General features: G+C 45.2%; 1 protein-coding gene across 1 annotated transcript in view; it reads right to left on the reverse strand.

Moving 5' to 3' along the window:
• The window catches only part of LOC139159229 (zinc finger protein 850-like), a 47674-nt gene that overhangs the window by 21043 nt on the left and 2444 nt on the right, over positions 1–24187 (reverse strand). The window contains exons 2-6 of the mRNA XM_070736576.1: positions 17432–18211; positions 16163–16250; positions 13550–14304; positions 12096–12195; positions 5412–6886 (exon numbers count right to left, since the gene is read on the reverse strand). Coding sequence (XP_070592677.1) covers positions 5412–6886; positions 12096–12195; positions 13550–14304; positions 16163–16250; positions 17432–18004 — 2991 coding nt within the window. The 5' untranslated portion in view covers positions 18005–18211. The remainder of the gene's footprint in view (positions 1–5411; positions 6887–12095; positions 12196–13549; positions 14305–16162; positions 16251–17431; positions 18212–24187) is intronic.

The raw sequence follows: 24187 nt of genomic DNA on the forward strand, positions 1-24187 counted from the left end.
CCTTACAGACCTCTTCCTCTCTTAGTTTCTCTCTCTCTCCCCTTCTTTCCTTATTTGTTTATTTTGGTTTTCACCAGAAACTACTCCCCACAATATACTATGTCAGTGTTTCTCAAAATATGGTTCTGGGATCTGTAGGAATTCCTCAGATCATACTTAGGGGCCTGTGAAATCAAAATTATTTGTCAGGCTATGATGAGAAAACTAATACAATATTAAATTATCATGTGAAGCGATGTAGTGGCAGTGAACGCATTCGTTATATTTTTAAAAATATGGTAAATACTGATAAATATAATTCAGAGAAACAAAGGCCCTTCTAATATTTACAAGTGGGAAGGTGTTGTGGTTGGCTCTGGCCCAGCTCCTGCCCCAAAGAATGTGGAGGTGGGGGAAACATCCACATGCCACAGGTCTGTTTTGCTCCCGATAGAATCTCCTGACGAAGGCTCCTCTGACGAAGGAAGCGTGAGTAGCAGGGAAGAAGGGAATTTGGCAGACAGCCCAGGAGGAGATCAATCATCCTTATCATCCCTGGATTCTGAACAAGAACTTATGACGGACCCACGCATGCGTAGAGTGATGCATAGGAGAGAACAACTGAAGGATTATTACAGGAGATAAGTGAGGCCACCTGTGGTTGGGTGAGGCTGCTGTAATTAGTGCTACAGATAAAAAGAGCAGCGTGCTGGTTTAGCCTTGTGGAAGTTTATCTGATTCATAGTTTCGTCAAGATCGTGGTTTTGCTGTTTCCCTGTTCAAGACTGTGTGTCGACTTTCTGGACTTTGGAATTTGACTCAATTTCCCAGTTATTGGGTGAGAAATTGGATTGCATTTAACCTGAGCCTTGTGTATACCAGGAAATCCCTTTGACATTTAAAAAGGGAGTTGTTTCTGCTTTTCTGTTGATAAAAGACTTTTGGTTTTCCTTCTATCATGTGGTGTGTGTCTTTTTGGACTAATTACCCTGTAATTACGGGCGGTTGGGACATGCCGGCAGAACAGAAGGGATCCTGAGAAATAAGTTTTGAGGAACGCTATCTTATAGGATAGTGATGGCTAACCTTTATTGTCATTGTGTGCCGACAGCACGTGCATGTGAACCCATAATAAATAAATAATATTTAATTATATAAAAATATCTGCGAGACCGCCTTCTACCACATGAATCCCAGCGACCGGTCAGGTCCCAGAGTTGGTCTTCTCCGGGTCCCGTCAACTAAACAATGTCGTCTGGTGGGACCCAGGGGAATAGCCTTCTCTGTGGCGGCCCCGACCCTCTGGAATCAGCTCCCTCCAGAGATTAGAACTGCCCCTACCCTCCTTGCCTTCCGTAAACTCCTCAAAACCCACCTCTGTCGTCAAGCGTGGGGGAACTGAGACATCTCCCCCTGCCTATGCAGTTTTAGTGCATGATATGACTGTATGTATGTTTTTATATTGGGGTTCTTTGCTGTTAGATTTTTAAATGTACAAGTGCTATTTTAGATTTTGAATTATTAGATTTGTCAATTTATATTGTTTTTGTCACTGCTGTGAGCCGCCCCGAGTCTGCGGAGAGGGGCGGCATACAAATCTAATAAATAATAATAATAATAATAATAATAATAATAATAATAATAATGCAATGCACGCATGACACCCCTCACATGCCCATGCTCCATACATGTGACCCCATGTGCTCCCCACACATGTGCAACCTCCCACATGTGCCACACCCTGTGTATGCACTCCCATACATGCATGTACATCTCCCTCATATTCCCCACCCCACCATGCATGTGTGGAAGACCTGAAAACTAGCTGACCAGCAGGAGGCGCCAGCACAATGTGCAGTGGAGCTGACCTAGGGCGAGAGCTCTCTTGCCTGCGGAGAGGGCTCTGTGTGCCAAATGTGGCACATATGCCATAGGTTCATTCTCTCGGATACAGGATAGAAACATAGAAACATAGAAGTCTGACGGCAGAAAAAGACCTCAGGGTCCATCTAGTCTGCCCTTATACTATTTCCTGTATTTTATCTTAGGATGGATATATGTTTAACCCAGGCATGTTTAAATTCAGTTACTGTGGATTTATCTACCACGTCTGCTGGAAGTTTGTTCCAAGGATCTACTACTCTTTCAATAAAATAATATTATCTCATGTTGCTTTTGAAGAGGGAGATTGTGATCCCCTTATATAGAGCGCTGGTGAGACCACATTTGGAATACTGTGTTCAGTTCTGGAGACCTCACCTACAAAAAGATATTGACAAAATTGAACGGGTCCAAAGACGGTCTACAAGAATGGTGGAAGGTCTTAAGCATAAAACGTATCAGGAAAGACTTAATGAACTCAATCTGTATAGTCTGGAGGAAAGAAGGAAAAGGGGGGACATGATCGAAACATTTAAATATGTTAAAGGGTTACATAAGGTTCATGAGGGAAGTGTTTTTAATAGGAAAGTGAACACAAGAACAAGGGGACACAATCTGAAGTTAGTTGGGGGAAAGATCAAAAGCAACATGAGAAAATATTATTTTACTGAAAGAGTAGTAGATCCTTGTAACAAACTTCCAGCAGACGTGGTTGGTAAATCCACAGTAACTGAATTTAAACATGCCTGGGATAAACATATATCCATCCTAAGATAAAATACAGGAAATAGTATAAGGGCAGACTAGATGGACCATGAGGTATTTTTCTGCCGTCAGTCTTCTATGTTCTCAGTCCCAGAATTCCTCAGCCATCCGCTGGCTGAGGAATTCTAGGAGTTGAAGTCCACAAGTCTTAAATGTTGCCAAGTTTGGAGAGCCGTGCAAGAGTACATTCCACCCCAAGAAGCCATTGCCTCACTAATATTTAGGTATTCTCTCCATACATATATATAACAAAAAAAGTTTTATTTCTTAAACAAACTTACATAGCCACCTTCTATTAGAAAAGACTTTAGGTGGCACGCAAGAGCGAAAAACACAATATGATCAAAACAAAATGAACACTTAAACGTTATACGTCAGGGGCTCAGATAAAGCTTGCTTCCATCCATCAACCAACGAACCATATCTTGCCGGCCTCAGTGCTGTCCTGTAAGTCAACAAAGTTGACTGCTCAAAAAAATAATAAAGGGAACACTTAAACACCACAATATAACTGACCTTTAAAGCCCTACATGGCATTGGGCCAGAATACATCCAGAACCGCCTTCTGCCGCACGAATCCCAGCGGCCGTTAAGGTCCCACAGAGTGGGCCTTCTCCGGGTCCCGTCGACCAAACAATGTCGTTTGGCGGGTCCCAGGGGAAGAGCTTTCTCTGTGGCGGCCCCGGCCCTCTGGAACCAACTCCCCCCCAGAGATTAGAACGGCCCCCACCCTCCTTGTCTTTCGCAAATTACTTAAGACCCACCTTTGTCGCCAGGCATGGGGGAGTTAAGTTATCCTTTCCCCCTAGGCTATTACAAGTTATGCATGGTATGTTTGTGTGTATGTTTGGTTTTTTATAATAAGGGTTTTTTAGTTGTTTTTATTAATTGGATTGTTTATGTTGTTTTACCACTGTTGTCAGCCGCCCCGAGTCTGCGGAGAGGGGCGGCATACAAATCCAATAAATAATAATAATAATAATAATAATAATAATAATAATAACTCCAAGTCAATCAAACTTCTGTGAAATCAAACTGTCCACTGAGGAAGCAGCACTGATTGACAATCAATTTCACATGCTGTTGTGCACATTCAACTTTGTACAGAACAAAGTATTCAATGAGAATATTTCATTCATTCAATAGGATGTGTTATGTGAGTGTTCCCTTTATTTTTTTTTAGCAATATATATTCCGAGGGAGCCAGAAAAAAGCTTAGTAAAAGCTACATTCAGAGTATAGGACGCACTCAAATTTTCAGCCTCTTTTAGGGGGGAAAAGATGTGTCTTATACTTCAAAAAATACGGTATTTATGCAATGTCCCTCCTAGCCATGTGCCACTTGCTTTTTGAGTCCAAAAGATTGCGGAATCTGGAAGAACCTCTGGATGCTGTGTCAGCTCTGACAGCCAAAATTAAAAATGGCAAATGACCAGGTAGAATGGGAGACCCAAACTCACAGTCATTTGGCGTTATCTAGGGGCGGATTCCCGATTCCACCGCGACCAATGCGCTATGCACACAGCTTTGCTTCTGTTGCAGGCGCAGCCATGCGTCCCAGCGGGATTTTGCTTCTGCGCATGTGCAGGAAGTAAAATCTCGCAAGGGGATGCTCACGCATGCGCTGAAGCAAAAAATCACCAAAATTTTGGATGCTCATGCATCCTCTCGTGGGATTTTGCTTCCTGAGCATGCCCAGAAGCAAAATCTCACTGGGATGTGCGTGCGCCCCCCCAGCGGAAGCAAAGCTGTGTACGCAGCTCAATTTTTGCTAGCGGTGCGCTGCCCTTATCCGTACCAGTAGCAACCCGATACTGGTCTTGCCATGGAATCACGGAACCGGAGGCTAGAGAGAGTCATTAAGACCATCGAGTCCAACCTTGGCTCCATGCAGCAACCCCAATTAGGTCCGATGATAGTTAAGAGTATCCCATCATCTCGTTGCAAAATCGATCTAACCGCTCAATCGTTTTTTGAATTACTCATGAATGTTTTGGAGTTTTTTTGTCCTAGCATTCAGTTCATGATGTTTTTATACCCTCTGGAATGAAAGGACAAATCCCTTTATTTTTGTATGGCATCCATGAATGGATTAGAAGCGTTCACTGATCCTTCTCCATGTACTTTTTAAAAAAGTTCGTAAAGTTGAATTCAACTCTGCATTTTCTATCAGATCTCACACTCTCCCTCTGCTTTCATAAAGCATAATCTACATAATTCATAATTGCCCTCCATAATTCGGGCGAGAGATGGAAGGTGGTAACGTTGGTTATTGATTTTACAAGTAATCTTTGACTTATAACCGTTCCTTTAACGACAGTTCCAACGTACGACTTTTTTTTTTTTGGAAAAAAGTGACTTCGCGACCATCCGTAAATCACATGATCACAATTCAGTCACTTGACAACCGTCTGATCTTTACGACGGTTGTTGTATCTCGTGATTGCAGTCCCACAAGTGAATTGAATTGGGGAAGTCAGATTTACTTAACAATCATGACCCAAAAAACCTGGTTGTAAAATCAGATCCGGTCCCACGGTGACTCGCTTATTGACCACATCACTTAGCAACTGAAATTCCAACCCCAATTGTGGTTGCAGGTCGAGGACTCCCTGCCTTTATCCCAATCATACACTAAAACTCTTCTATTCTACTGCCGCTCTTTGTTTTCAATGTATCTTTCAATTACTACGTTCCGACCATGGAGATGTTCCCCACTGGGTTTTTAGTTACATCTGTGGCTTTTTCCTGGAAGTTACGAATTTCCAGGTAGCTCTTCAAGTCACTTCCCTGACCGGCGTATTTCCACCACCGAGAAACTGGGGTGGTTTGTCTCCGGTGTGAATTCTCTGGTGTCTCTTCAACGTTCCTGACTGATTGAACCATTTCCCACACTGAGAGCATCGGTAGGGCCTCTCGCCAGTATGAATCCTTTGGTGCCTCTTCAAAAGCCCCGCCTGCCGGAAACACTTCCCGCAGTCGGAGCACTTGTGCGGTTTCTCGCCGATAGAAATCGCCGCGTGGACTTGGGAACACTTATAGTGTTTCTCACCGGGGTGAAGCCTCTGGTGTTTCTTCAAAGTCCCCATCTGGTTGAAACCTTTCCCACACTGAAAACATTTGTAAGGTCTCTCCCCGGTATGAATCCTTTGGTGCCTCCTCAAAGTCCCCGATTTATTGAAGCTCTTCCCGCACTCCGAACACTTGTACGGCCTCTCTCCGGTGTGGGTCCTTTGGTGTATCTTCAAGACGTCTGCCTCGGTGAAGCACTTCCCACACTGGGAGCATCGGTAAGGTTTTTCTCCGGTATGAATTCTCTGGTGCCTTCTCAGGTTCCGCATCTCGTTGAATCCTTTCCCGCACTCGGAACACTTGTACGGCGTTTCCCCGGTGTGGATCCTCTGGTGTATCTTCAAAAGGATCCTTCGGGTGAAGCTCTTCCCACACTGAGGGCATTTGTAGGGTCTCTCCCCGGTGTGGATTTTTTGGTGGGTCTTCAGGTTTCCCGCCTGATTGAAGCTTTTCCCACACTGGGGACATCCGTAGGGTCTCTCTCCGGTATGAATATTCTGGTGGGTCTTCAGGTTCCCTGCTTGATTGAAAGACTTTCCACAATGGGAACATTTGTATGGTTTTTCTCCGGTGTGGACTGTCTGGTGTTGACTCCATTGACTAAATTTGCCAAATTGTTTCCCGCATTGAGAACATTCATACACTTTCCTATCGGCGTCGTCAGGGGCCTGAATTACATTTAGCGATTCTGCGTTACTGAAGGTTTCCACGTATTCGAGAGAACGGTCGAGTTCTTCTTCCAGGTAATTACACTGATACCTGTCGAAACGGTTGCCATTTCTCTTCTCAGAAAACCTGCACTTTTCCTCAATTCTGCTGTTTTCTTCCTTTCCGCAAAAGTCGGAAAAACACTGGAGATCCTCCTCTGAGCTGGGCCATTCTTCAAACTCCTCTGAGGAGTCTATCATGTCAAGTTCGACTCTGTAGTGGTACTTCCGACCATACTTGGAGAACAAAGGCGTTTTATCCTTGCTGGAAAAAGTGGACTTTCCAATAACAGCAGTAGAAAACCTTTTTGCCAGCAAAAGACGTTTCTTCTCGTTCTCCGCGGGTGTCTCCTCTTTTGACATGAAGCTTAACGGCAGATTCACAGGGCGCCGCGTGGAGCCTGACCTATAGGTTGCCTCCAGCTTTTCATCTTCACCCAAAGAATCTTCACCCATCTTGCCTCCACTTTCCCATCTGTGACCTGCCGAAAAAGAGGGAAAAAATGTTAACTATAGCCTTGATTACCGTATTTTTCAGACTATAAGATGAACTTTTTGGTCTCCCAAAAATGGCCGAAAATGTCTGTGTTTCTTACAGAGTGAATATTGCTGGAGCCCTGCCCACTAGCCGTATTTGAGTGTCCACACACTCTTTTTCGGCCTGTTTTTGGGGGGAGGGTTCAGCTGTTTATTAAAGGATGGGTTTCGGCCTGTTTTTCAGGCTTTTTTCGGGCTGTTTTTGAGACATTTTCCAGGCCTTTTTTTTCTGGAAAAGCAGCCTGATAAAACCCTCAAAAATGGCCCAGAAAAACCTTCAAAATTGGGGTGACAAAAGCCTAAAAAACAGCCCCGAAAAAGCCTCAAAAATGCCCTGAAAAAGCCTCAAAATCGGGCTGGAAAACCCCTCAAAAACAGCCTCAAAAAGCCTAAAAATCATCCCTGAAAAAGCCCCCAAAATGCCATGGGAAATGCTTTTTAAAAGGCCCCCAAAAAGCCTCCAAAATGCCCCCCAAAACCCTCCAAAACGGGCTGGAAAAAGCCACAAAACTGGGCTGAAAAAGCTTCAAAAGGACTGAAAAAAGCCTACAAAACGCCCTGAAAAAAAAAGCCTCAGAAATGGCCCAAAGAAAGTCTCAAAAACACCCTGAAAAAAGGCCCCTGAAACAGCCTGGGAAACGCCTCAAAATCATCCCCAACAAAGCCTCAAAAATGGCCCCAAAAAGCCTTGAAAACACCCCAGAAAAAGCCTGAAAAAAGCCTTGAAAACGACCTGAAAATAGGGTATATGGAGGCCAAAAACTTTTTTGTTGTTGTTATTTTCCTCTTCAAAACATAGGTGTGTCTTATAGTCTGAAAAATACGGTACTTATTTTCGGTTAGGGTTAGGAATTATACAAGATGGCGCCGACAAAGGCTGCCTCGGTGAAATGCTCTCAAACAGTTTTTTCATTTTCTACTATTCCCTGCAATTCTCAACGGATTTCCTACTCAACAGACCATCTGCTAAGAATTAAAGAACATTTCTTTAAGGAGCAGCTATCTGCAACTTCAACCCCACCTGTCTTTACAAACGCGGAGGAGATTTTAGCACAGGAGGAAGCCATTTCCCGGCAACCATGGATCACCAAAAACATACGCAGCCGGCAGAGACGAAGAGGTAAAAGGGCGGGAATTTTAAATAGACTAAGGAACAAGGGAATTAAAAAACAACCGCTCCCTTCTATCTTTCTTACCAATTTACATTCACTTGCCAACAAGATGGATGAAATACTGCTCTTAAATAGATGCTATTCTGATTTTCACAACGCATCTGCCCTATGCTTTACTGAAACCTGGCTAAACGAGGAAATTGATGATAACAGTATGCATTTACCGGGCTTTCAAATGTTTCGGGGTGATCGGAATGCAGAATTATCAGGGGGGAAAAAGGGAGGAGGCTTATGTATATATATCAACAACAGCTGGTCTCAAGACATCACCATTATACAAAAATTCTGTGATGAAAACTTGGAGTCTTTAATTATTAATTGCAAACCCTTTTATTCTCCTCGTGAGATTCATTCCTTCTTAATTTCTACAATTTACATCCCTCCCCAAGCATCTGTACAAAAGGCACTAAAAACCCTAGCCGATCAGATTATGGCGGCTGAAGCCAAATATCCTGATTCACTGGCCATTATTTTGGGAGATTTTAACAAGGCAAACTTAAGAGATGAGCTACCAAAATACTTTCAACATGTAAATTGTCCCACCAGAGGCAATAATATCTTAGACCATTGTTACACAGCTGTAAAAAATGCATACAGGGCTTTACCAAGAGCAGCTGTGGGCCATTCTGATCATTGCATGATTCACCTTGTACCTGCTTACAAACAAAGATTTAAAGCCACAAAACCAATAATTAAATCAGTGAGGACTTGGACTGAGGAAGCAAAGTTAAAGCTACAGGCTTGCTTTGACTGCACAGACTGGAATATTTTTAAAGACACCTCTGCAGATCTAGATGAACTAACAGATATTGTAACATCATATGTCAGCTTCTGTGAAGACCTATGTGTACCAACCAGGAACTTGAAAATATACAGTAACAATAAACCTTGGTTCACAGCCAAACTCAAGCAGTTACGTCATTCCAAAGAGGAAGCCTACAGAAAAGGTGATAGAATGCTGTACAATCAGACCAGAAATATATTAACAAGGGAGATCAGAGCAGCAAAAAGGAACTACTCTGAAAAGCTAAAGAATCAATTCTCAACAAATGAACCAGCAAACATGTGGAAAACTCTCAAAAACATCACCTGTTACAGCAAACCACCTTCCCAAGCTGAAGGAGATCAGCAATTGGCAGATGACCTGAATGTGTTCTACTGCAGGTTTGAAAAGAAACCACAACCACTTATGTGCACAACCTCCATCCCAGACACACCAACAACAGCTAAAACTTCTACAATTGAACCCATCCCATTGTGTTTACAACCCCTAGTGATCACAGAAAAGGAAGTGAAAAATCTATTTCTCAGACAGAAGCCTGGAAAAGCACCAGGCCCAGACAAGATAACTCCTTCTTGCTTAAAAGTCTGTGCTGACCAATTGGCCCCCATCTTCACCCAAATCTTCAACAAATCACTAGAGTTGTGCTATGTTCCTTCCTGCTTCAAACGCTCGACTATCATCCCAGTGCCAAAGAAGCCCTCCATCAAGGAACTGAATGACTACAGACCAGTTGCTCTAACATCTGTAGTTATGAAAACCTTTGAAAGGCTAGTGATGTTCCATTTGAAAGCCATCACGGATCCACTGTTAGACCCCCCTGCAATTTGCATACCGAGCAAATAGATCAACAGATGATGCTGTTAATATGGCTCTACACTACATCCTTCAACATCTTGAATCTCCAATGACCTACGCCAGGGTCCTCTTTGTGGACTTCAGTTCAGCATTCAATACCATCGTACCGGACATTCTCTTAACCAAACTAAATCAGCTAGCGGTACCTGAACACACTTGTAAGTGGATCACAAGCTTCCTAACAGACAGGAAGCAGCAGCAGGTGAAGCTAGGAAAAATCACATCAGATATATGTACAATTAGCACAGGTGCCCCCCAAGGCTGTGTACTCTCACCACTTCTCTTCTCTCTATACACTAATGACTGCATCTCCTACGATCCATCTGTTAAACTACTGAAGTTTGCAGATGATACAACAGTGATCGGACTCATTCGAGACAATGATGAATCAGCATACAGACGGGAAGTTGAACAACTATCCTTGTGGTGTGACCAGAACAAACTAGAACTGAACACACTCAAAACCGTAGAAATGGTGGTAGACTTTAAGAGAAACCCTTCCACCCTTCCACCTCTCACAATACTAGACAACACAGTATCAACAGTAGAGACCTTCAAACTTCTAGGTTCTATCATATCTCAAGACCTAAAATGGTCATCTAACATCAAAAACATCATCAAAAAAGCACAACAAAGAATGTTCTTTCTGCGCCAGCTCAGGAAGCTCAAACTGCCCAAGGAGCTGCTGATTCAGTTCTATAGAGGAATCATTGAGTCTGTCATCTGCACCTCTATAACTGTCTGGTTTGGTGCTGCAACCCAACAGGACCGACACAGACTTCAGAGGATAATCAGAACTGCAGAAAAAACAATTGCTGCCAACCTGCCTTCCATTGAGGACCTGTATACTGCACGAGTCAAAAAGAGGGCGGGTAAAATATTTACTGACCCCTCACATCCTGGACACAAATTGTTTCAACTCCTACCCTCAAAACGTCGCTACAGAGCACTACACACCAAGACAACTAGACACAAGAACAGTTTTTCCCCGAATGCCATTACTCTACTAAACAAATAATTGCCTCAACACTGTCAGACTTTCTACTAAATCTGCACTTCTATTCTACTAGTTTTTCTCATCATTCCTATCACCCATTTCCTCCCATGTTGACTGTATGACTATAACTTGTTGCGTATATCCTAAGATTTTTATTAATATTGCTTCTTCATTGCTTATTTGACCCCTATGACAATCATTAAGTGTTGTACCACATGATTCTTGACAAATGTATATTTTATTTTATGTACGTTGAGAGCATATGCACCAAGACAAATTCCTTGTGTGTCCAATCACACTTGGCCAATAAAATTCTATTCTATTCTATTCTATTCTTCCAACTTGTTTCACTATGCCGAACACCTGGTCATTGATAAGAACAAATAATTAATGACTCTTGGGAGCGTGCAAGAAATAAAACAAACGGCAAACCAATCATATGTGTAAATAAAACAAACAACATAAACAGTGTGAAATAACACTAAGCTCAAAGGGCACCAAGAACCTCCTAGTATTCAGCCATTCTCCTGGTTTAAGTAGTGAGATCCTGGCCAGATCTACCCTGTGTGTAAAATCTTACATACTCAACTTCTTTTGTCAACACTCCTACTGTTGTGGTTAGCTCTGGGCCAGCTCCTGCCTCAAGGACTGTGGATGTGGGGGAGACATCCACATGCTGCAGGCCTGTTTTGCTCCCAGTGGAATCTGATGATGAAGGCTCCTCTGACCAAGAAGACATGAGTGACAGGGAGGAGGAGAGTGTGGCAGACAGCTCAGAAGGAGATCAATTATCTAGCTCCTCCTTGGATTCGGAACAAGAGCTAATGATACAGCCACGCATGTGGAGAGCGATGCATAGGCAGCAACAACTGAGAGATTATTATCAAAGAAAATGAGGCCACCTGTGGTTGGGTGGGGCTGTGGTAATTAGTGAGGCTGCTATAAATAGCAGCCTGTGGGTTTGGCCATTGTGGAGGATTATCTGATCATTGTGTTTCGTGCCTGCCTTGCTGACTTTGACCTTTGTGTGCTGATTTTTCCCCGCTTTGAAACTAAACCAGGGCAAAGTGTGTTTCACTTTGTGAAAGAAGGACTGTGAATTGCCTCACAGCTGCAAGCTAAGTATCACAGAACTGATAAGGGACTTGTACAAATTACCAGTTTGTTTGGAGACAAGTGCTCTTTGCTATCCCAAAAGAGGGCTTGGTTTAAGTGAAGTTTCATTATAAAGAACATTGTTTTGAATTTTCAAACATGAGTGTGTGTCTGAAATTTGTACCTGTGAATTTTCGGGAGGATTCTACCAGAGAGCTCGACAGAACACCTATGTTTCCTAGAATCCTTACCCAACATGCTGATCTCCATTTCAACTCTTTCCCTCTTCATTGTTTCCAAGAATTCTTCCTCTCCAGGATCAAAATACACAGGGTCATCCTTCAGCAGATCCTGAAACGGGGAGACAGACAGATCCATTCAGAGAGTTTTTGCAATAAAGAGGAAATCTATGAAAACATATGAACAACGGTTGCAGGAACTGGGCATCGGTAGTTTAATGAAAAGAAGGAACAGGGGAGACATGATAGCAGTGTTCCAATATCTCAGGGGCTGCCACAAAGAAAAGGGAGTCAAGCTATTCTCCAAAGCACCTGAGGGTAGGACAAGAAGCAATGGGTGGAAACTAAACAAGGAGAGAAGCAACTTAGAACTAAGGAGAAATTTCCTGACAGTTAGAACAATTAATCAGTGGAACTGCTTGCCTCCAGAAGTTGCAAATGCTCCAACACTGGAAAAGTTTTAAGAAGACGTTGGATAACCATCTGTCTGAAGTAGTGTAGGGTTTCCTGCCTAAGCAGGGGGTTGGACTAGAAGACCTTCAAGGTTACTTCCAACTCTATTGTTATGTATGGTCTGTCAGGTTGTGTGATTGTTTTTATAATAAGGGTTTTAAATTGTTCTTTTAACATTAGATTATGTATTGTTGTTGTGAGCCTCTCCGAGTCCTCGGAGTGGGATGGCATACAAATCTAATATATTATGTCAATACAACACAGCAAATGAGATCACTATGCTGGATTATTATTAATTAATTAATTAATTAATTAATTAATTGGATTTGTATGCCGCCCCTCTCCGTAGACTCGGGGCGGCTAACAACAGTAATAAAAAACAGCATGTAAATCCAATACTAAAACAACTAAAAAACCATTATTGTAAAACTAAACATACATACATACAAACAAACAAACATACCATGCATAAGTTGTAAAGACCTAGGGGGAAAGAATATCTCAGTTCCCCCATGCCTGACGGCCGAGGTGGGTTTTACGAAAGGCGAGGAGGGTGGGGGCAATTCTAATCTCCGGGGGGAGTTGGTTCCAGAGGGCCGGGGCCGCCACAGAGAAGGCTCTTCCCCTGGATCCCGCCAAACGACATTGTTTAGTTGACGGGACCTGGAGAAGGCCCACTATGTGGGACCTAATTGGTCACTGGGATTCGTGCGGCAGAAGGCAGTCCCGGAGATATTCTGCTCCGGTGCCATGAAGGGCTTTTTATAGGTCATAACCAACACTTTGAATTGTGACCGGAAACTGATCGGCAACCAATGCAGACTGCGGAGTGTTGGTGTTACATGGGCATCATCATCATCATCATCATTATTATTATTGTGGCTCTTCATTTGAAAAGCTGGCTTCCAGCCTTTTGTCTTATGAACACAACACCTTTGCACCGGATTATATGCAGGCAATTCCAGAAGCCTAATCCAGATTCTGTACTGTCGGTTCTGGAATTCAGATCCTACCTGGCAGGATCCAGATTTGGCCTCTTGCAGGCTTGACAGGAAGTCCTCCACCAGGGCCACCGCCTGGGAACACGTGTCTGGCCTTCCCGCTCGGATCCAGCTCCGGAGGTCCGGCGGGAGGCTGACCAAGAACTGCTCCAGGACCAGCAGTTCCAGGATCTGCTCCTTGGTGTGTCTCTCAGGCTTCAGCCACTGGATACACAGCTGGTGGAGTTGGCCGTAAAGTCTCCGGGGGTCTCCCATCTCCTGGCAGCAGAACTGCCGGAAATCCTGGCGTTGCGTCTCCGCCCTCAGCGCTTCCCCTCGCAAAATGGCCGCCTTCACTTTGCCGTAGTCTTCTCGCTCTCGGATGTCCAGGTTCTGAACAGCCTCTTCCGCTTCTCCGCTCAAGGCTGGGAAGAGCTGGGTGGCCCATTCTTCTCTGGGCCAGCGGCAAGCGTTGGCCACCTGCTCAAAAGAGAGCAGGAAGGCCTTGGGGTTCCCCCAGGGGGAATCCTCTGACCTCGTCGGGTTCTTCCATCCGTTGGGAGCGGGGGGCGATGTCTGGAGGAACTGTTGCCACTGGATTTCCCAGCTCTCTGCCACCCCCCGAAATGGATCGGTTTTGTTCTTCTGAGATGCCGCCCATTCCGGCTGTCGCTCGGACTCAGACTGAGTTGCAACGGGCGGTTTTCCGCCTCCTGTTTCCCCTTCTAACTTTGGGCTTCCAGATTTTTCTTCTTTCAGCATTTTCTCCATCCGCTGCCCTCTAAAACCTAGAGTTGGAATACATTCAGATTAGATTGCTTGTCACAGGATATTTAAAAGCATAGCACAGTATGAAAATAACAATTCAATAATTGAACATTAAACAACATTAAACGCGTCCCAGTGGCCAGTGAGGTCCCACAGAGTCGGCCTTCTCCAGATCCTGTCAACTAGACCAGTGGTCTCCAACCTTGGCAAATTTAAGAGGTGTGGACTTCAACTCCCAGAATTCCTCAGCCAACATGACTGGCTGAGGAATTCTGGAAGTTGAAGTCCACACCTCATAAAGTTGCCAAGGTTGGAGACCTCTGAACTAGACAATGTCGCTTGGTGGAACCTAGGAGAAGAGCCTTCTCTGTGGGGGCCCCGGCCCTCTGGAATCAGATCCCCCCAGAAATCCACAATGTCCCCACCGTCCTCGCCTTCCACAAGAGTCTCAAGACTCATTTATGCCGCCAGGCGTAGCGCCATTAGACCTAGCCCCCTGGCCAAATGAATGTAGTCTATGTTTTATTGTGTGAATGGCATTGACTGAATTTTAAAACTGTTGGGGCTTTAGATTAACTGTTTAGTTAAGGGGATTTTTCCCATGTAGATCAGTGGTTCTCAACCTTTCTAGTGCCGCGACCCCTTAATACATTTCCTCACATTGTGTTAATCCCCAACCATAGGTCTAGCCCCAATTCTCCTAAATAGAGCTTTAAGCTGATTGGCAGGAAGGTCAGAGGGACACCCCCACTGTAAACACCGGATTGGTCGGATTGTAAAAATATGTCCCAAGACGCCAGAATAGAAGCTTTTGTTCCTAACACCATAGAAACATAGAAACATAGAAGTCTGACGGCAGAAAAAGACCTCATGGTCCATCTAGTCTGCCCTTATACTATTTTCTGTATTTTATTTTAGGATGGATATATGTTTAACCCAGGCATGTTTAAATTCAGTTACTGTGGATTTATCTACCACGTCTGCTGGAAGTTTGTTCCAAGGATCTACTACTCTATCAGTAAAATAATATTTTCTCATGTTGCTTTTGATCTTTCCCCCAACTAACTTCAGATTGTGTCCCCTTGTTCTTATGTTCACTTTCCTATTAAAAACACTTCCCTCCTGGACCTTATTTAACCCTTTCACATATTTAAATGTTTCGATCATGTCCCCCCTTTTCCTTCTGTCCTCCAGACTATACAGATTGAGTTCATTAAGTCTTTCCTGATATGTTTTATGCTTAAGACCTTCCACCATTCTTGTAGCCCGTCTTTGGACCCGTTCAATTTTGTCAATATCTTTTTGTAGGTGAGGTCTCGAGAACTGAACACAGTATTCCAAATGTGGTCTCACCAGCGCTCTATAGAGCGGGGTCATATTCTCCATCTTCCTGCTTGTTATACCTCTAGCTATGCAGCCAAACATCCTACTTGCTTTTCCTACCACCTGACTGCACTGTTCACCCATTTTGAGAAATTTGTCTTTTCCCACAGTCTTGGGCGACCCCTGTGAAATAGTCGTTGGGCCCCCCCAAAGGAGTCCCAACCCCCAGGTTAAGAACCACTGCTATAGATTAATCTGAGGCGACATGGGCAGAGAAGAGGGTGCTATATTCCTTGTTATAGGAAGCCACAGTTCCTATACTAGTATTGCACCAAAGTCGATTCATTGGTGAAAACCTTATTAATTCTAAACTGAATCAATGAATGAATTAAATTAAATTAAATTAAATTAAAAACGTAACTAAATGAAAAATGGCTAGCAGGGAAGACGAGGGTATGCAGAAAGCTTTATTTATTCATTCATAAAAGAGTAGACTGAGAAACACTACATTGCAGGATTTGTATATTGCTTGTTATATTTCAGGAAAATCCTTACCTGCCTTATCGATCTTCCTCTCACCATGTTCACTGTTTGCGGCCTCTTCTTCATGTACGAACGTCATACGCCTCCCTTTCAGCGGGCCCTGAAACAGGGAAGAGCGTTTACCTCAGAAAGAGCTGATTGAGCAAAGCCTTCTGGGAATGCGCAGAGGGTGAAAAAAATGTGTGCAACGGTGGTGCGTGTGTGCGCAAATCACGCAGCTTCCGAACCGGTAGGGGAGGTTAAGTAGAAACATAGAAGTCTGACGGCAGAAAAAGACCTCATGGTCCATCTAGTCTGCCCTTATACTATTTTCTGTGTTTTCTCTTAGGATGGATATATGTTTATCCCAGGCATGTTTAAATTCAGTTACTGTGGATTTATCTACCACGTCTGTTGGAAGTTTGTTCCAAGGATCTACTACTCTTTCAGTAAAATAATATTTTCTCATGTTGCTTTTGATCTTTCCCCCAACTAACTCCAGATTGTGCCCCCTTGTCCTTGTGTTCACTTTCCTATTAAAAACACTTCCCTCCTGGACCTTATTTAACCCTTTAACATATTTAAATGTTTCGATCATGTCCCGTCCCCCCCGTCCTTACCACTAATTATCTCCAAGACCGCCTTCTGCCGCACGAATCCCAGCGACCGGTGAGGTCCCACAGAGTTGGCCTCCTTAGGGTCCCGTCGACCAAACAATGTCGGTTGGCGGGACCTAGGGGAAGAGCCTTCTCTGTGGGAGCCCCGGCCCTCTGGAATCAACTCCCCCCAGAGATTCGCACTGCCCCCTCCCTCCTTGCCTTCCGAAAGAGCTTAAAAACTCATCTTTGCCGCCAGGCTTGGGACTCTTAGATCTTCCCCTGACCACTGAATGCCTTGAGTATGATGGCTGAATGTTTAGTTAATGAGTTAATTTTTTTAATTAATCTTCTATTTCTAATTGTTTTTAATATTGTAGTACTAATTGGATTATATTACTGTTCTTTTTTAAATATGCTGTGAGCCGCCCCAAGTCCTCGGAGAGGGGCGGCATACAAATCCAATTAAATAAATAATAAAATAAAAATAAAATAGATGTGTGTAGCCTTTTTATTTCCACTGTACGTAGGAATTTAAATGAGAGCTACATCGTAAACCATAGGCAGGCAAAGATGGCCCTTCTATGACTTGTGGACTTCAACTTTCAGAATTCCTGAGTCAATCACGCTAGCTGAGGAATTCTGGGAGTTGAAGTCCACACCTCATAGAAGAGCCTATTTTGCCTACCCCTGTCGTAAACCATACCTGACACGCCTTGGTTTTGATTTCTGGCTGGCTCCTAAGGAAGTTCTCCATCAGGGCCGCAGCCTGGGAAGTTGTCTGTGGCCTCTTGGACTGAATCCAGTCCTGAAGCTTTGGAGGTAGGGTGGCCAGGAACTGCTCAAAGATCAAAAGCTCCAGGATTTGATCCTTGGTGTGACTCTCGGGCTTCAGCCACTGGTGGCAAAGCTCCTGGAGATGGCTCTGAACCTTGCGAGGGTCCTCCACTTCCTGGCAGTAGAACTGTCTGAAACGTTGACGCTGGCCCTCGCTTTTCACAGCATCTCCTCTCAAGATGGCCGCCTTCACGTTCTCATAATCCTCTTGATGAATGGCGTCCAGGCTCTGAAAGGCCTCTTCAGCGTCTCCGTAAAGGGACGGCAGGAGTTGGCCTACCCACTCTCCTCTGGGCCACCGGCAGGCCGTGGCCACCTGCTCGAAGGAGGCCAGGAAGGCCTTGGGGTCGTCCCAAGGAGAAACCTCCAAGTTCCCGTCTGCATAGGTGGGTTGCGTCTCAAAAAATGGCTCCCACTGGGCGTCCCAGCGCTCCTCCTCCATCCCAACGAATGGATCGCACTTTTGATCTTTTCAGGGGGTTGCTTGCTTTGGAATGGGAGCTTTCCGTTTCTTCCAATTTCTGCCTCTTCTAGTTCCGTTTGAACGGCTTCCTCGCGGTTTACTTTCTGAAAACCAGAGTTGCGTATTGATCAGGTGAGGTCACTTTTAATCACAATCAGGTTAAGACTGTCCAACAGGTGAGAGAGACTGTGAAGGAGGATAAAAGAAAACTGGTATATTATTATTATTATTATTATTACTGTTATTATTGTTGTTGTTATTATTATTATTGAAAAATACTTTATTAGTTATTTACATTTAAAAAGGGTATACAGTGATCCCCCGCTCGTTGTGAGGGTTCCGTTCCAGGACCCCCCGCAACGAGCGGGTTTTCGCGAAGTAGCGCTGCAGAAGTAAAAACACCATCTGCGCATGTGCAGATGGTGTTTTTAACTTCCGCAGCGCTAGCGAGGAGCCGAAGATTGGGGGGCGGCGCGGCTGTTTTAAAACGTCGCCGCCGACATGGGGGGCTTGCTAGCACCCCCCGAACCCCCAACCCGGGTTTCGGGGGGTGCTAGCAAGCCCCCCATGTCGGCGGGGATGTTTTAAAACACCCACGCGGCTTTCCAATGAGTCCCAAAGACAAACGCGGAAGTTTGCCGTTTGTCTTCGGGACTCATTGGAAAGCTCCGATCGTTTTAAAACAGTTGCGCCGTTCTCCGCTGACTCCTGGCGAACTTCCCCGCTTTAGGAGTCAGCGGAGAACGGCGCGCCTGCTTGGCTTCGCTCGCCGCTGCAGCCAACGCGCGCTACGATCTTCCGGGCCAGCCAGGCTCAGTGACGGAAGGCAGCCACTTGGCCCGGGATGCTGGGCCGAGAGGAGCCGGGCTTGATCCGCTGAGCCTGGCTGGCCCGGAAGATCGTAGCGCGCGTTGGCTGCAGCGGCGAGCGAAGCCAAGCCGGCAGCAATGTCGCCGCCGCTGCAGCCAACGCGCGCTACGATCTTCCGGGCCAGCCAGGCTCAGCGGATCAAGCCCGGCTCCTCTCGGCCCAGCATCCCGGGCCAAGCGGCTGCCTTCCGTCACTGAGCCTGGCTCGCCCGGAAGATCGTAGCGCGCGTTGGCTGCAGCGGCGGCGACATTGCTGCCGGCTTGGCTTCGCTCGCCGCTGCAGCCAACGCGCGCTACGATCTTCCGGGCCAGCCAGGCTCAGCGGATCAGGCCCGGCTCCTCTCGGCCCAGCATCCCGGGCCAAGCGGCTGCCTTCCGTCACTGAGCCTGGCTCGCCCGGAAGATCGTAGCGCGCGTTGGCTGCAGCGGCGGCGACATTGCTGCCGGCTTGGCTTCGCTCGCCGCTGCAGCCAACGCGCGCTACGATCTTCCGGGCGAGCCAGGCTCAGTCACGGAAGGCAGCTGCTTGGCCCGGGATGCTGGGCCGAAAGGAGCCGGGCTTGAAGATTGCAGCGCGCGTTGGCTGCGGTGGCGAGGGCTTGCGATGGAGGGTGGAGGAAGCGGCCATGGGAGGGCGAGCTGCCTCAGGGAGGAGGATCGGGCGGGACCAGGTGGGGGCTGGAATTTCTCCGCTGGGAAGAAGCGGCCAGGGCGAAGGGCGGGCGAGCGGCGAAGGGCGGGCGAGCGGGTGCTGGGGAGGGCTTCTCGCCCTCCCGCCAGCAAGAGGGGGAGCGAACGGCGTGGGCAGGCGAAGGGTGGGCGAGCGGCAGCGAGGAGTTTGCGTGGGCGGTGGGGAAACTCCTCGCTGATGCCAGCAAGAGGGGGAAGACCCAGGGAAGCCGCCTAGCAGCTGATCTCCCGGTTGCCATCTACGCATGCGTGCCCATAGAAAAAAAGGGCACGCATGCGTAGATGGTATTTTGACTTCCGGGTTGAAAAATCGCAAATTACCCTGTTCGCAATGGTCGGGGACGCAATAACCGGGGGATCACTGTAAACAATACAACTGTACAACATTTACAAAGTGCATAAAATTACATAATTATTTATGCATAGGAATACATAGAAAAAAAGGAAGAAAGAGAAGAAGCGTGAAAGTACAAGGGGGATAACAACATACATATATACACACTCAAGACGGAATAAAGCATTTTGCTTTATACATGAGTTGTTTTGGTATCAGAGCTTAATATTTACACCTGCTGAATTGCAGGCTAATTGTTTTATGCAGCATATTCATTTATAACAATATATTTCCCCCCTCTTATTTATTATTACACATATATCACATCAGATACATGTACAATTAGCACAGGTGCCCCCCCAAGGCTGTGTGCTCTCACCACTTCTCTTCTCTCTATACACTAATGACTGCATCTCAAACAATCCATCTGTTAAACTACTGAAGTTTGCAGATGATACAACAGTGACCGGACTCCTTTGAGACAATGATGAATCCACATACAGACGGGAAGTTGAACAACTATCCTTGTGGTGTGACCAGAACAATCTAGAACTGAACACACTCAAAACCGTAGAAATGGTGGTAGACTTTAAGAGAAACCCTTCCACCCTTCCACCTCTCACAATACTAGACAACACAGTATCAACAGTAGAGACCTTCAAATTTCTAGGTTCTATCATATCTCAAGACCTAAAATGGTCACCTAACATCAAAAGCATAATCAAAAAAGCACAACAAAGAATGTTCTTTCTGCGCCAGCTCAGGAAGCTCAAACTGCCCAAGGAGCTGCTGATACAGTTCTACAGAGGAATCATTGAGTCTGTCATCTGCACCTCTATAATTGTCTGGTTTGGTGCTGCAACCCAACAGGACCGACACAGATTTCAGAGGATAATCAGAACTGCAGAAAAAACAATTGCCGCCAACCTGCCTTCCATTGAGGACCTGTATACTGCACGAGTCAAAAAGAGGGCGGGGAAAATATTTACTGACCCCTCACATCCTGGACACAAATTGTTTCAACTCCTACCCTCAAAACGTCGCTACAGAGCACTGCACACCAAGACAACTAGACACAAGAACAGTTTTTTCCCGAACGCCATCACTCTACTAAACAAATAATTCCCTCAACACTGTCAGACTTTCTACTAAATCTGCACTTCTATTCTACTGGTTTTTCTCATCATTCCTATCACCCATTTCCTCCCATGTTGACTGTATGACTGTAACTTGTTGCTTATATCCTAAGATTTTTATTAATATTGCTTCTTCATTGCTTACTTGACCCCTATGACAATCATTAAGTGTCGTACCACATGATTCTTGACAAATGTATATTTTATTTTATGTACGCTGAGAGCATATGCACCAAGACAAATTCCTTGTGTGTCCAATCACACTTGGCCAATAAAAATTCTATTCTATTCTATTCTGTTCTATCTATATCTTGTTAATTTATCCATTAACGTGTCCATTTCTATGTGATTGCTTTCATATCCTCTATATTTTTCCATGGTATAATAGTGCCTTACAATGGTAAATATTCCTCTTAACAATAGTTTAGTTTTTCTCTCTTTATTTTTTTTATTTTCTTTTTATTTATCCAGATATACCACCTGTCCCAAGTATTGTGGAATTCCTTAGTATCTTTATCCTGTAGTTCATATGTAAGCTTTGTCATTTCTACTACCTCATATATCTTTGTTATTAAATTAAGCAATGTTGGGACAGTTTCCTGTTTCCAAGTTTGAACATATAGCTGAAAGGTGTTGAGAACCATCTTTCAGCTGTGGCGAGGGGGGCGTTTGCCCAGGTTCGCCTGGTGCACCAGTTGCGGCCCTATTTGGACCGGGAGTCATTGCTCACAGTCACTCATGCCCTCATCACCTCGAGGCTCGACTACTGTAACGCTCTCTACATGGGTCTACCTTTGAAAAGTGTTCGGAAACTTCAGATCGTGCAGAATGCAGCTGTAAGAGCAATTACAGTGATCCCTCGATTTGCGCGTTCTCGATTAGCGCGAAACGCTGCAACGCGGTTTTTCAAAAAATATTAATTAAAAAATAAGTCCGCGTTTTTTTTCCTACACCACGGTTTTTCCCGCCCGATGACGTCATACTGATTGCTGATTGGTGAGAAGAAGGAAGGAGGGAAGGAGGGAGGGAGAGAAGGGAAGGAGGGAAGGAAGGAGGGAGGGAGAGAAGGGAAGGAGGGAGGGTTGCCATTGCCATTGCCGCCAGCGCTGCCCCAAGAAAGCCGGTGAGAGGAAGGAAGGAGGGAAGGAGGGAGGGAGAGAAGGGAAGGAGGGAAGGAGGGAGGGTTGCCATTGCCGCCAGCGCTGCCCTGTGGGTAGCGGCGAGGAGCCCGGAAAAATCACCATTGCATTGCCAGCCTCCGAACTTGCGTCGCTCCACCTTCTGCGCATGTGCGGCCATGGAACAAAGGGCGCGCATGCGCAGATGGTGTTTTTACTTCCGCATCCAGTATAACGCGGAAATCGGTTAGCGCGGGAGGTCTTGGAACGTAACCCCCGCGCTAACCGAGGGATCACTGTATGGGCTTCTCTAAGTATGCCCATATTACTCCAACACTCCGCAGTCTGCATTGGTTGCCGATCAGTTTCCGGTCACAATTCAAAGTGTTGGTTATGACCTATAAAGCCCTTCATGGCACCGGACCAGAATATCTTCGGGACTGCCTCCTTCCGCACGAATCCCAGCAACCGGTTAGGTCCCACAGAGTCAGCCTTCTTCGGGTCCCGTCGACTAAACAATGCCGTCTGGCGGGACCCAGGGGAAGAGCCTTCTCTGTGGGGGGCCCGACCCTCTGGAACCAGCTCCCCCCTGAGATTAGGATTGCCCCCACCCTCCCTGCCTTTCGTAAACTCCTTAAGACCCACCTCTGCCGTCAGGCATGGGGGAACTAAAACATCTCCCCTTTGCCCATGTTGTTTTGCCATTGACTGATTGACTGTATGCCTGTTTTTTATATATATTGGGACTGTTTTATGAATTTATTAATTTTAAATTGTAATTAGATTGGTGGGCATTGGATTTGTTATTATGTACTGTTTTTTATTATTGTTGTGAGCTGCCCCGAGTTTGCGGAGAGGGGCGGCATATAAATCCAATAAATCTAATCTAATCTAATCTATGATTCTTGCTGCAGTCGTTATGTATAGAATCAGATGTTTGTCATTTATTGTAACTTTATGCCTAATTATTCCAAGAAGGAAAAGTTCTGGTTTTAGTGGTATTTTTTCTCCTATAATTTCCTCCATCATATTTTTAGTTTTCTTCCAGAATTTCTTAACTAGTGGACACGTCCACCATATGTGGTAGTATGTACCTATTTTCACTTTGCATTTCCAGCACTTTGGAGAGAGTCTTGGGTACATCTTAGCTAAGCGTGCTGGTGGCAAGTGCCATAATTAGATGTCCATAGTTTATCCCACTCCTGCAAGTTTATGGCGTAATCAAAATTTTATTATTATTATTATTATTATTATTATTATTATTATTATTATTATTTAGATTTGCATGCCACCCCTCTCTGAGGACTTGGAGTTATTATTATTATTATTATTATTATTATTATTATTATTATTATTATTTAGATTTGTATGCCGCCCCTCTACATAGACTCGGGGCGGCTCACAACACAATAAAAACAGTTTATAACAAATCTAATAATTTACAATATAAAATATTTTAAAAACCCATTATTAAACAGACATACACACAAGCATACCATACATAAATTGTATAGGCCCGGGGGAGATATCTCAGTTCCCCCATGCCTGACGACAAAGGTGGGTTTTAAGGAGTTTGTGAAAGGCGAGGAGGGTAGGGGCAGTTCTAATCTCTGGCGGGAGCTGGTTCCAGAGAGTCGGGGCCGCCACAGAGAAGGCTCTTCCCCTGGGGCCCGCCAACCGACATTGTTTAGTTGACGGGACCCGGAGAAGGCCCACTCTGTGGGACCTAATCGGTCGCTGGGATTCGTGCGGCAGAAGGCAGTTTCGGAGATATTCTGGTCCGATGCCATGAAGGGCTTTAAAGGTCATAACCAACACTTTGAATTGTGACCGGAAATTGATCGGCAACCATTGCAGACTGTGGAGTGTTGGTGTAACATGGACATACCTAGGGAAGCCCATGACTGCTCTCGCAGCTGCATTCTGCACGATCTGAAGTTTCCGAACACTTTTCAAAGGTAGCCCCATGTAGAGAGCGTTACAGTAGTTTGCTATCCAAGATGATATTTGCTAGC

Source organism: Erythrolamprus reginae, chromosome 2 (assembly GCF_031021105.1).
Source record: "Erythrolamprus reginae isolate rEryReg1 chromosome 2, rEryReg1.hap1, whole genome shotgun sequence".
Lineage (NCBI taxonomy): Eukaryota > Metazoa > Chordata > Lepidosauria > Squamata > Dipsadidae > Erythrolamprus > Erythrolamprus reginae.